Genomic DNA, 14,157 nt, shown 5'->3' with positions numbered 1-14,157 from the left:
GTACTGATTCGATGGCACCTAACAACAACAACAACAACTCTGATGTGGCACAGTAGGATAAGCACTGGACAACAAGGTCGGTTTGACCTGTTAGGTCAGCAGTTCAAACTCACAAGCCAATCCTTGAAAACCCTACACAGGGGTTCTATGAGTCACAACTGACTCGCCAGCACTTAACAACAACAACAACACTCGGAGCAGGTTTTACTTCCTTGAAACCAAGTGAGCTGTAATTAAAATAAAGTGCCCTTTGTGATCAGACAACTATCAGTCTATTTTAGTATTATTGTTTTACTATAAACTATATCATTATAGTTCTTCAGATCACATTTTAATATATCTGAAAGAGGAATGTGCTTTTTCCCTCATGTTTATGGGTAATATGTAGTTGCATTGTTTTATCCTCAAAAGTTAGTAAGTCAGGACTTGGTCTCTCCATTATCTCATCCATTTGAATGGATGCTCCTTGAAGCAAGGCCTTTGTTTTAGTCACTACCTCACCCCAGTGTCCAGCCCACAGCAGATTCTCAGTAGCTCCCTAGTGCCTGAATGAATAACCTAGTCAGTGAAAGGAAAAAAACAACCCGGGGTCGCTCATCAACCACATGGCACACCAGACAGCCCATCTAGAGACTTTTATTCAGGGTGAGGAAGAGCAAGGTGACCTCTGCCTGAGAGTGAAGGCAGAAGGGAGGATCAACAGGAAGGGAGTGGTCTTATATAGGTTCAAATCATAGATCACACGTCATTGCTGGGGTGATTTAGCTCTGGCCTATCAAAAGCCGTGTTACCTTTTAAACTATGCGCCTTGTAGCTTAGTTTGGCTGGGAAACAGAAACCTAAGATTACAAATGGAGTTGAAGGGAGAGATACAACCTAAAATGGTGGGCCTGATTGTGACTGGCTGATTATTGTAACAGTCAGTCATGGGTGTCACTGCAATAGAGGATCTGCCCCAAGACACAATTCCCTGAGTGCCCACTAATTCTCTCCCAGTCATGAACTTTGGCCCAAGCTCTTTCCAAGGCCCTGAGCACATTCTCTCTTTCTTTATTTTCAACAAGCACTCCGGCTCTTAACTCTTAATTCCAGTGTTCCTCTGAGGGTTTTCTTGGAGAACCCCATTCATCAGTGCATTCATGCCACCATCACCTCTGTCTTCTCTCCCTGTGGTCACCATACCACCAACCAGAAAAGGCTAATTCTTGTGTATCTCACCACTCAGATCCTCTGAACTTTTCATGACCAGTCAGCATGGTGTACAGGATGAGGTATGCTCTCTACCTTCAACCTCTCCCCTCCTGCGCTGGGCTTGGTGATGATAGTGACCTGGTGCCCAGAGCATCTTGTGTTTACCAACAAACTATTCTGGACTCTGGGAACCAGTGGAAAACAAGATACTAACACGTTTGAGACCCTAGACACATGACTTCGTTCATGTCAAGATAGATTATCATGAGCAGTTACCACTGACTATGTCCTGAATATGGACTGAGTATGTGCTGAGGTATTTATAGGCAATTTTTCATATGCTCCATTCTCTCAGGTCTTTGAGGTAGGTTGTATTCTGCTGGGAGCTAGACACACAGAGTAAAGATGGTTTCATCTCTGTGAGAAAAGGGAAGGCAACTCACCCCAAATCTGGTTTGTGGTCTCAGGCCCGGGTCACCCAAACCTCAAGTGACCTTTAGGTGTCCAGTTACCTTGTGTTTGGAAGTGGCTTAGAATGACCTTAGAATTGTTTCCCTACTCCATACATAGCAAATGGAAGCTCAGGTGGGCCTGGCCCAGCCAGTGGCACAGAGAGGCTGATAACACCCTGCTCAGGATGTTCCTGACCCTGGAGTGAAGACAGCAGGGCTGGGGGTGGGGCAGTCAGAGGGGAAAGAGGAGGACTGGGTAGATGGAGTCAGAAGTCTATGGGCGACTTCTGGGGAGCAGAGCAGGGAGCCAGAGTGTAGGACCAGGAGGATTCCAGGACAACGTGGTATCACCCCAGCTTCTCAGCTCTTCCTCTGAAATCCTAAAGTCCTGGCACAAGGGGTGGGAGCTGGGCAGGGGGAGAAGGGCAAGGGGGAGTGTAGCCTGAAGCAGAATGGGTGGGTGGGGGGCACTTAAGCTCTTCCTTAGAGCTGGCTAGGCAGGTTTACAGAATAATTACATGTGTGGAGAGTGTTTGTATATGATTTACATATGATTTGCACATGAATACCCTGCATTTCCTCTTCCCAGGCAGTTTTCAAGTTAAATATTAATTGTTGCTGCCCTTAGCGTTTTTTTTTCCCCTTACTTCTTCATTCTGCTTTCTCTGTTTCTTCTCACCCACTTGCTGTCAGATCTCTATAGGACAGGAGACTTAGACTTCAGGGCAGGTCTGGGAGGGTGGGTTAAAGCATGGTGTTAGCCACACCAATACCAGGTGGGCTAATGGGAGCTGGCAGTTGATGGGGAGATGGAACACCTACAAACAGAAAAGTACTAGAGACAGGGACTGGGGGAAGGGGAGACAGAGCATTTTGAGGACAATGAAACTATTCTGCATGATACCATAATGATGGGCACATGTCATTACACATTTGTCAAAACTTGTAAAATTGTGACCCTTAATGTAAACTAAGGGGCGTGTGGTGGCTCTGTAGGAGAAGCATTGGACTTTGAACCACAAGTAAATCTAACACTGCTCTAAATAAATAAAGTGTATTATAAAAATTGCTATAGGTATAACAAAAAAAAAAACAAACCCACTGAGTTGATTCTGATTCACAGTGACCATATGTTGTTGTTGTTATGTGCCGTGGCGTCGGCTCTGACTCATAGCGACCCTGTACAGGGTTTCCGAGGCTGTAAATCTTTACGGGAGCAGAAAGCCTCATCTTTCTCCTGCTTAACAGCTGGTAGTTTCAAACTGCTGACATTAAGGTTCACAGCCCGATTCATAACCACTACGTTACCAGAGCTCTTTAGTGACTATATTGTTTTTGTTGTGAAGTGCCATTGAGTTGGTTCCGACCCATATCAACCTTGTTTAGGGTTTCCAAGGAGCAGCTGGTATAGGACAGAGCAAAATTGCTCCTTAGGGTTTCCAAGGCTAAATCTTTTTGGGAGCAGACAGTCTCATCCTTCTTCTGCAGAGCAGCTGATGGGGTTGAACCACTGACCTTGCAGTTAGCAGTCCAATGCATCATCAAAGCTCCTTGCAATCGGCATGTTGTTTGTTGTTAGGTGCTGTTGAGTGGGTTCCCTCTCCTAGTGACTCTATGAATAACAGAATGAAACATTGCCTGGTCCTACACCATCCTCACAACTGCTATTATGCCTGAGCTCATTGCTACTGCCATTGCGTCAGTCCATCCCATTGGGGGTCTTCCTCTTTTTTGCTGACTCTTCATATGATCAAGCGTGATGTCTTTCTCCAGAGACTGGTCCCTCCTGATGACATGTCTGAAGTATGAGACACATTCAAATACAATAGACATATGAAGTAACAAGTTGGCCAATGCTGTTACAGAAAGCTGCTAAGATTACCCCTGTCCCAATCAGGATCAAATGGTCACATGTAGAAATGGTCACATAGAGAAATGGTAGAGTCCCCACTCAGTTTGCATCCCTGACCCCAAGCTTCTATCCACAGCAGTATGGAGGTAAGGAAGGACAAAGTATGCTGTGGGTAGAGCTGTGCATACCACGGTTTACTCATGGGCTCCAAGGACGACTGTACCTGGGTTTGGAACCTTAACTGTGCAACTTTGGGTAAGTGACTTGCAGTCTGTGTGCCTCAGTTTTCCTCTTCTATAAAAGGAGTTACTAATAATACATATCTCAGGTTGGGATGAATTGAGCTAATGTGTGCACATAGACTGTTGTTGTTGTTAAGTGTCGTTGAATTGATTCTGACCCATAGCAACCCTGTATAGGGTTTCCGAGGAGCGGTTGGTGAGCTTGAACCACCAACCTTGCAGTTCAAATGGCTTTGCAGCCTGATGCATTAGCCCACAGCGCCTCACCAGGACTCTGTAGCCCCCAAAACCCACTGCCATTGAGTCAATTTCAACTCACAGCCACCCAGCAGGAAAAAATAGAACTGTCTCATAGGGTTCCTGAGGTTGTAATCTTTAGGAAATCAGACTGCCACATCTTTTTTTCTATGGAGAGTCCATGGGTTTGAACTGCCAACCTCCTGGTTAGCAGCTGAGGATTTAAACCACTGTACCTCTGCAAAGCAATTGACCTCTAGATATTAACTTTCTAGGCATGAGGGTGCAGCGCACCCGCAACCAGCATCTGATCATCCAGCTTTGCCTTGAACAGTTTTGGAGGCCAAGACTCACTAGTCCTGTCTTCCTGAGGGTTGTTTACAACACATTATAACCACATTAAAGGACCTTTGAAAAGGGAACTCAGAGTTTTTCCAGGCAAGTCTTCTATTCTTGACTGGCTCTCATTAGGAGAAATAACTTTTTGGAGTGAATTGAAATCTCCTTCCCGGCACCACCCCTGAGAATGAACTCAAGGCCTAGTTCTTGGGTGAATGCCCCTTTTCCTCAGAGATTTCCGGGTGATGTTCACTTCCTGGATCTGCTTTTTCTGAGTGCTTCAGAACATGGTGGGGCCACACACACTGGTCTACCCTGACTCATGGAAGAGGTGGAAGCCCCTTTTGAGGTTTTCTCACTGTCACACCTCATTGGGTCTGTATAGCCCTCGTGGGAGGGGAGAACAGCATCCTAAGTGTGATGGGAATGTTGTTGTTGTTATGTGCTGTTGAATTGGTTCTGACCCATGGCAACCTTGTACAGGGTTTCCGAGGCTGTAAATCTTTACAGGAGCAGAAAGCCTCATCTTTCTCCCACAGAGCGGCTGGTAGTTTTGAACTGCTGACCTTAAGTTCACAGCCCCATTCGCAACCATTACGCTACCAGAGCTCTGATGGGAGTACCAGTTATTAACTATGCCAGACACTATGCCAAGCACTTTACATGCATGTTCTCTTGTAATCCTTACGCCATTCAAAGCCAACCATTATCACCCCCATTTCATAGCTGTGGGAACTGAGGCTTACAGGGCTAAGGAACTGGCCCCAAATTGCTCAGCTTTTATGTTGGTGAGGCTGTTTGTAACCCAGGCAAGCTGGCTCCCGCCATGCCTGCTAAGTGCTGCTGGAACACGTCTTTTAAGGTAGTTTTCTCACAGTTGGGGTTTCTTGTCTTTTTCTTCCGGAAGAGGCGAATCTTCCTATTTGTATCTGCATTTTGAACGCTATTTAGTCAGATGTAGTGACTAATGTAACAAACAATGGTTCTTTATCTCCTTTGGTTTCCCGGTGCAGACCTAGAGGCTCTAATTTCCCTGGCAGATCCCTCAGGCACAGTGATGCCTACTGTGTGCTCTCTCCACACTCCTCTCCTCTATTCCTTGACACTTTGTAGAAGGGCAGTGGTTTCTTCCCACTTGCCATCTCCAAACTAGATTTCCCCTCTTCCCTCCATACTCCCATTATCAAACCTGCGCAAACCTGCTTGACCTGAGGCCCACCCTGGGATGAACCTTGTAGCAGCTCAGATACTTGGGTCCTAACCTCCCAGAAAACTGCAATTTCCAGATGAGCTTTTAGGGTGAGGCAGACCATGAGTTTCCCCTGGACAAAGAGCCAAGGCCCCACTACAGTGGGTAACATTGCTGGCCTTTCTTAATGGCCATGACTCTATTAAGTTGTTGTTGTTGTTTTTATGACGTGTCTTCGAGTTGGTTCCAACTCCTAACGACTCTGTATAGGGTTTCCAAAGAGCAACTGGTGAATTTGAACTACCGACCTTGTAGTTCAAACTGACCTTGCAATCCAGTGCTTTATATTACAGCACCACACCAGGACTCCTGACTTTATTAAAGTTATATTCAAATCATGTATTCTTATTATGTCCACAGAAAGCTCTCTGCAAAACTCAGCTGCGAACCAGTAAGCTTAGGGAGGGAGTCTATTATTAGAAAAGTAGGGAACAAATGGATTTTCTCACTATGGCACGTTATTGGGTCCATATAGTTCTGGGAGGTGAGAAGAACATCCTAACACTGACAATAGCTACTCTATGTTAAGTGTTCCAGGCCCCATGCCACGTGTTCCTAATACTCTCTTACCAAAGCACACTAAGAACATTCTCTCTTCTTTACCCCTCACAACAATGCTAAAATGCAAGTGCTATTACTATGCCATTTCATAGCTGAGAAAACTGAGGAAAACTCATTTTATTCATATTCCCAGGGAAACAGGTCTAGGCTAGGATATTTTGTATAAAATTTCATGAATAGGTAAAGTATTTGGAGGTTGAGTCCATTCTGACTGTATTGGGAATACCAAATGAAAAAGTGAATCTTTATTGTGTAAATCCAAGAACGGGTACTTGGATAGAGGAGGCCACTTAATCATTTTCTTGGTTAGCGGGCATAGCTCCTGGTGAGTGTGGTTGTTGTTGGAAACAGTAGAAGTTCAACATCAGCTCTTCAGATGCTGTCGGGAGGAACCCGGGAGGAGCAGAAAGAGCACCAGCCTAGGAATGGTGGAGACCTGGTTCTAGAACCATCTCTACCTTCAACTGCCCCAAGACCTTCATTTCCCCTCTCCGTTGTTCAGTTTCTAGAAAACAGAGAGGTTAGCCTACATTATCATTGCCCAAACTTCTTAAGCTGTGAAGCCATCTCTTCAAAATATCTTATGAGAAAGCCCAAATGACAAAACGGATCAAAAGTAAAACTGCTCGAGTTGAGACATGGGGAAATATGACAGGTAAGTTTGGGGATTACTTCTTACCTGATTGCTAGCCTCCCATCAGCTTCATGGAATCCAAAGGAGACTATGAGTTTTGGAACTTGGACTATGTCCAGAGAAAGATGATCTGTGACCCGGAAGGAGTGGGTAGCTGAAATGCAACAAATTGGCCTTGGAAGAAATATAATCAGACTGCTTCTTAGAAGTGAGGATGGTGGGACTTTGTCTCATGTACTTTGGCCATGTTGTCAGGAGGGACAAGTTCCTGGAGAAATACATTATGTTTGGTGAGTAGAAGGTCAGTGAAAAAGAAGACCTCCAACAAGATGGATCATCCCAGTGACAGCAACAATGAGCTCACATATAGCAAGGATTGTGAGGATGGGGCAGGACTGGGAAATGTTTACCTCTGTTATGCATAAGTCACTATCCATCAGAATCAACTTAACAGCACCTAACAACAACACCTGGCCCTTGAGGACAGGGACAGTGGTAGCTGCTGAGTCCTAATCTAGGAAGATCTTCCAGGCCTACTAAGAGCACTCAATGACGTTCTTCACTCGCCAGCCAATGAAGAATGGTTATGATAGGTCTACCTTGGGAATGAATGGGAAGACGATACTAAAAACAGGTGATGATGTCTTGAATGTATCGCCTCCTTTACCTGAGATACAGTGTCATTGTTGCTGGGAGACATGTCTTTAATGTCCTGAATCATTAAAATCCAATAATCTCTTTGAAATAGCCTAACTGCTTCCCGCAAAGCGATAAAGTAAATAAAACGGTTGTCTCTGTCTCCGCTGTCACTGTATTGATACAGCGTTTCTTTTCTTTTCTTTTTTTTTTTCAATAACTGCATTCATTTTATTTCAGGCCAATGCATTTATGCCATGCTGGTGGTGTATAAATTTGGTAATTAAATCCTGTTATCTTGACACTGTGGACAGAATAAGAAACAGATGTGATGCTTCAGAGAGGGAAAACACTGTCGGGAGAAAGAAGAGATTTGTTTTGTATTATGTAAAATACAGTTTTCAGGGAGTCTTTTTTAGTATTAGATAGTTGACAGATGCTTGATGAAATGAGAGATCCTCCCATGCAAAATGATTCTAATGGATCCTATGAACGGACTTTTCGACTTTGTTACAAACCCCAGGAAAATGGGGCATATATACTTCTGGTGTCCTGGTTTGGCGCTGTGGGTTAATGCGCTGGACTGCAAAGTCAGTTTGAACCACAAGGTCAGTGGTTCAAGCTCACCAGTCACTCCTCAGAAATCCTAGACAGGGGTGCTGTGGGTCAGAACTAACTCAATGGTACTTAACAACAACATATTACTGGTAAATTCACAGAGCTTGAATTTTAGCTAAGCTCTATGGATTACTAAGGAGCTCTGGTAGCGTAGTGGTTACGAATCAGGCTGCGAGCCTCAGGGTCAGCAGTTCGAAACTATCAGCTATTCCATGGGAGAAAGATGAGGCTTTCTGCTCCCATAAAGAGTTACAGCCTCGGAAACCCTGTACAGGGTCGCTATGAGTTGAAACCGACTTCACGGCACATAACAACAACAACAGTGGATTACTAGGAGTCCTGATATGGTGCTGTGGGTTAATGCTCTGGACTGCAAAGTCGATTTGAACCACAAGGTCAGTGGTTCAAGTTCATCAGCCCATCCTAAGAAACTCTATCCAGGGTTGCTACGGGCCCCCGAAGCAACTCGACAGCACTTAACAACAACATGGCTTACTAGAAGTGTTGCAACCTTTGGCAAGTGATTTACTTTCTGGATCTACCTGGATGCTTTGGGTTGGAAATAAAAGAAATGCCAACCCAGAGTGACTGAATAATTAAAAAAAGCAATTTTAAACTCTATGATAAGAAGTTATAATTAAACATAACGTTGAGATGTCAGCAATTCATCATTGCAGTAACTCAGATTTTTTCCAATATTTTCCTTTGTCATCTGCAATGGATAGTCCCGGGCTACTGTCAGCCTTAAGGTCTAGGAATCTTATGCTGACCCAACACTGTCCTGAAGATAAAGAGGGCCTGTCTATTTGATCAGCAAGAAAATCCTTCTAAATGCCTTCTAGACTCTGTAGCATCATATTCCTTGGCCAGAAGTGTGTGACATACCTACCTGTAAAGCAATAACTAGAACAGGGAATAGGCTTAGCATGATTGTCTTGCATAATTCATGACTTCTTCCCCTCCCTCCTGGGCTGATGATTGGACTCCTGAAACACATGACCTTGCAGAGAATTTGGGATACCTGAGCAATATCCGGCTTCTTAGAAAGGATAAAGAGAGGTGTGAATGTTTGCTGCGTTGGCAACTAATTGTTACAATCTCTTTAAAACTCAGTCTCCTCATCTGTAAAACTGGGATCATAAATACGTACCGTAATAATCCCGTTGTGTGGATTCAAACAGTTGAATAATATGGTTAATTTCAAACCCTTGTCTGATAGTGTGTTAGCTGGATAGAACTGATTTGAGATTGGCTAAGGAGCTCTGGGTAAGGAGCTCTGGAAGCGTAGTGGTTACAAATTGGGTTGCCAGCCTCACGGTCAAAGTCAAGATGAGGCGTTCTGCTCTCGTAAAGATTTACAGCCTTGGAAATCCTGTACAGGGTCACTATGAGTCGGAATTGACTCCTCGGCAAATAACCACCACCACCACCACCAAGGAGCTCTGATAGCGTAGTGGTTACGAGTCGGGCAGCTAACCTCTAGGTCAGCAGTTCGAAACCACCAGCCGTTCTGTAGGAGAAAGATAAGGCTTTCTGTTCCCGTAAAAGATTTACAGCCTCAGAAATTCTATATGGTCTGAACTGACTCCACAGCACATTACAACAACAAAGCACTGGTTAAACATTTGACTGCTAACCAATAGGTTGGCAATTTGAGGCCACAAGCAGCTCCACAAGAGACAAGACCTGGTGAATCTGTTGTTTTAAAGATTACAGTCTAGAAAACCTTGTGGAGCGCTTCTACCCTGTTATATAGAGTCACTTTGAGTTGGATTTGACTTGACAGCACAAAACTGGAACAACAATTTATCTAGAAGAGGCTGATTGGTAGACGTGGTTATATTTCCCTTTTAGTTCAAAGAAAACCTTGCTGTGAAGAACCAGCCTGCCATTAGAGATAGAGCGCTCCCGCCAGAGGTGTGCTGGCCTTGGATACTTCTCTAGGTGACTTGTAGATCATCTTCTGTGGTCTGCCTTTTATTGTCTCTATTTGGTAATGTAACTGGAATATGGCAGGGACCTCTATTTTCCGCCTCAATGAATGTTTCTAGCTAATGAATAGTGCAATCCTTACAATCCATGGAGCCACCCTGCCTCATTATCTCCCCAGATGTTGTTGTTGAGCGCAGTTGCGTTGGTTCTGATGCACAATGACCCCATATAGGGTTTCTGAGGAGAGACTGGTTAGCTTGACCTTATGGTTCAAACGGACCTTGCATTCCAGTGCATTAACCCACAGCACCACACCAGAACTCCATCTAGATAGAGAGAAATGCCAGGTGGTAGATGAAGTTCTCTCCTGAACTGTCAGGAGACTCTCTTGTTAGTAGAACCACTTTTTAAAGCTTCCTATATGTAGGCTTTTGCTCTTTGACAAAACAACTTGGAGAGTTTTCTCCTTAAATCCTAAGGAAGCCTTTGTCCTAGTTTCGTATCCCAGAGAATTTGTTAGCTCTGCCCAAGTTGATTGATATTTCTTGGGTAAACTGTAAGCAACTTATGGTTTGATACAGCTTGCTCTGTGATTGGTATGACCTTGCGGAGATGGGTCAATATACTTATGCAAATAATTTGCATGTGGCCCATCAATCCCAAGAGGGGATTGATCCGTTTGCAGCATGGGTGGGAGAGCCACGCCTGAGAATTGAAGAGGAATTTGCTTAAATATACAGCCAGTCCCACAGGTGTGGGCAGACAGAAGGAAGAAAGAAGACAGAAGGAGAGAGGGAATTCAAGGAATCTCCTAAAAGAGCTGTACCACAGATTAAGGGTTTGAGTCCACTGTTGTGACCACTTTGTTAATACTCCACCTCATTGAGGGTCTTCCTCTTTCTAGTTGACCCTTTACTTTACCAAGCAGGAACTGATTCTTCCTGATAACATGTCCTAAGTATGTGACACGAAGTCTTGCCATCCTTGCTTCTAAGAAGCATTCTGACTGCACTTCTCCCAAGCAGATTTGTTTGTTCTTCTGGTAGTCCATGGTACTGTCAATATTCTTCACCAACACAGTAACTCAAATGTATCGATCCTTCTCCAGTCTTTTCATCATTCACTGTCCAGCTGTTACAAGCCTGTGAGGTGACTGAAAATATCATCACAATGGTGAAGCTCACTTTAGTCCTCAAACTGATATCTTTGCTCCTTAACACTTTCAAAGAGGTCTTTTGCAGCAGATTTGCCTTCGTCTCTCATACTTTGGAAGTATTGTCAGGAGGGAACAGTCGCTGAAGAAGCATGTCATATTTGGTTAAGATGGAGATTAAGATGAAAAAAGGAAGACCCCCAGCAAGATGGATTGGCAAAGTGGCAGCATCAATGGGCTAAAGCTTGGCAACAATTGTGAGGTTGGCCCAGGATCGGGCAGTGTTTTGTTCTGTTGTGCATAGGGTTGCTATGAGTCAGTACTGATTCGATGGCACCTAACAACAACAACAATTCAGTCTTCAGGGGCTACTTCCTTACCAGAGCTAAGCATAGATCACCTAGGCAAAGATTCATTTTTTTTTCTTGGGACTACAAATCTTAATATTAAAGAAAAATCAGTGCTCCTACAATCAGGGAAGCTTTGTTCTTGTCCTTTTCATAAGATTAGCCCCTGCCATTTTTTGTGCTAAGAAGCATTTGACTTTTTCTTTTTCTTTTTTTGTAAAATGCTATTACAAGAGCTGCCCCTTAACAATAACATGACTCTCTAGGATACCCAGGAGTGATGGTACCAACTTGAAAAATATTCTTTTATGCACTCTCATGGTGTGGTGCTGTAGGATAAGCACTCAACCGCAAGGCTGGTGGTTCGAATTCACCAGCCGCACCTCAGAAATCCTACACAGGGTCACTATGAATCAGAACTGACTAGATGGCACCTAATAACAACAACATGAAAGAAGGAGAAGGACTTCTAGCTTATTTTACCTCATGTATATTTGGTTTTGGTCTATGAATGAATTATGTACTTCATGAAAAGTGGAAGTCATGTGAGCACCTGTTAAACACACTGTAGAATATCAGAACTAGTGGACAACACCTGAGGTTTGACTGAAGTGCATTTAGGACAAATGCTGGGGCCCTGGTGTCGTGCTGTAGGAGAAACACTGACCTGCTAACTGCAAGGCCGGCGGTTCAAACCCTGTGCAGGGTAGCTATGAGTCAGAATCAACTTCATGGATTTTAACAACCAGCACTATATTATCCAGCAGAAAAGACACTTCAAATTTCTTACCCTAAAAGGTAAAGATTCTAAATGATAAATAGCCTTAAAAAGATTAGATTTATATATAGTAAGAATGTCTGCTAGTAAAACCCAAAAGGGATTACTAAAAAGCTATTAGAATGAATATGCCAGCATTCCCTGTGTTATTATTGTGCCTCACAGATAATGCATTTTCTTACAAAACTGAAAATTTGTGCCAATTCTGTGCTAACAAAGTTTATTGGCTCTATTTCCCCAACAGCATGTGCTACCTTCATGTTTTTGTGTCCTGCTTTGGTCATTTTCACAATATTATAGACTTTTGCATAATACTGCTGCACATTTAATAGACTACCGTATAGTGTAATCATAACTTTTATATGTACTGGGAAACCAAAAACTTTGTCACAATTATGGTGGTCTGGAATCAAACCTACAATATCTCTGAGGAATGCCTGTAACATATGAGGGGGCTTCAAAAAGTTCATGGAAAAAATCCTTTATCTTTCAGTTCCATTTTCTCTCAAAAATTTTAAAGGCTCCTCAAATATGTAGTATGTTGTTGTTGCTGTTAAGTCAAATCTGACTCACAGTGACCCTGTATAGGGTTTCTGAAGAGCAACTGGCTCTTCCTACTGCGCCACACCAGGACTCCCATAAAGACAAGTCAAAAAAAAAAAAATATGTATATATAAATCAATAATATTCCAGTATACTTAGAACTAATTCTTTTCAATTATGGTATTTATAAAGGATACTGAACATACTGTAGACAGCTAGAAGAATGAAAAAAAAAAAAAAATTCAGTCTTAGAAGAAATACAGCCAGACTGATACTTCCAAGCAAGAACAGGGAGACTTTGGCACACTTGCTTTGGACACTTTGTCAAGAAAGACCAATGGCTAGAAAAAGGACATCATGTTTGGTAAAGCAGATCAGTGAAAATGAGGAAAACTCTCAATAAGATGGATTGATACTGTAGTCATATGCTTTTGGATTTAGTTGCTTAAAATTCCAACCAGAATGGAAGGATTCTTCATCTCAAGGATCAAGTTTGTTTCCTCAGTGCACTGGGTTGATAGGGATGGGCAATTTAGACATTGGTTATCAAAAAATGGGGGACAGGAAGTGGCTGGCTTACAAGCTTTCATGAGTGTGTTTAGTTTCAGAACCAGAATCCCCACTGAATAGTTTCTCTCTTTTCCAGATGGGTCTGGTGATAAGAGATGGGGGATGATGGTGATGGGATTTTATAAACTCAATTATAAGTAATTGTTAGCAGGATTAATCATGATTGTCACAACTGTAATTATAGAAGATATATAACTAAAAGGGGCATTAGTTAATTTTTCATTTCAATAACAGAGGACCTCACAACCATCAAGAAGATGAGAGGAGCATGAGATCCTACCCAGAAAACCAGTGATGGCATGGAGAGATAGAGCAGCTGAGGACTCTAGGTCCATAAACTGAGAAAGGCTGTGTGCCTGTGGGCAGGAGGCTGCTTGAATATATGCCCTTTGGGTATTTAAATGAATATATATATTTTGTTTTATATGTGTACATCTAATATTTTGCTTTGTTCACTTATGGAAAATAAGATGTGAAAGGGACGCCTCACGGTGGAAGCAGGATAACTGTTGTTACAGGGAGGGGAGTGTCATCATTGAGATGAAACAAAACCTATGATTGGTTGAAAGTGAAGCTCATGTTCTCTTTTTTTTTAAATGTTTTATTGTGAATTATGTGATAGTTTACATAGGAGAACATCAGTTTTACATTCATTTCTCATTGCCATGGTTACAATCCCCTCCATGCAATCCTTCCCCCGTACCCCCCAGGTCTTCAGCACACAGTTGCTCTCCCTCTCTGGATCTAAAGTCTCCAGCTGCTCCATCGCTCCACGTCATCATCTCTGGCTCCATTTCAGGCATCACTGCTTCTCTGGGTAAGG

At 43.1% G+C, this 14,157-nt stretch overlaps 1 protein-coding gene across 1 annotated transcript in view; it reads left to right on the top strand.

Moving 5' to 3' along the window:
• The first annotated feature begins 7,306 nt into the window (after nt 1-7,306).
• Nucleotides 7,307-14,157, top strand: part of LOC102840183 (exosome complex component RRP41-like) — a 14,680-nt gene continuing 7,829 nt past the window's right edge. Inside the window, exon 1 of the mRNA XM_006875507.1 lies at nt 7,307-7,408. Coding sequence (XP_006875569.1) covers nt 7,307-7,408 — 102 coding nt within the window. The remainder of the gene's footprint in view (nt 7,409-14,157) is intronic.

This window comes from Chrysochloris asiatica, unplaced genomic scaffold (genome assembly GCF_000296735.1).
Source record: "Chrysochloris asiatica unplaced genomic scaffold, ChrAsi1.0 scaffold00329, whole genome shotgun sequence".
NCBI lineage: Eukaryota > Metazoa > Chordata > Mammalia > Afrosoricida > Chrysochloridae > Chrysochloris > Chrysochloris asiatica.
This window is presented reverse-complemented; position numbering and strand designations above follow the sequence as displayed.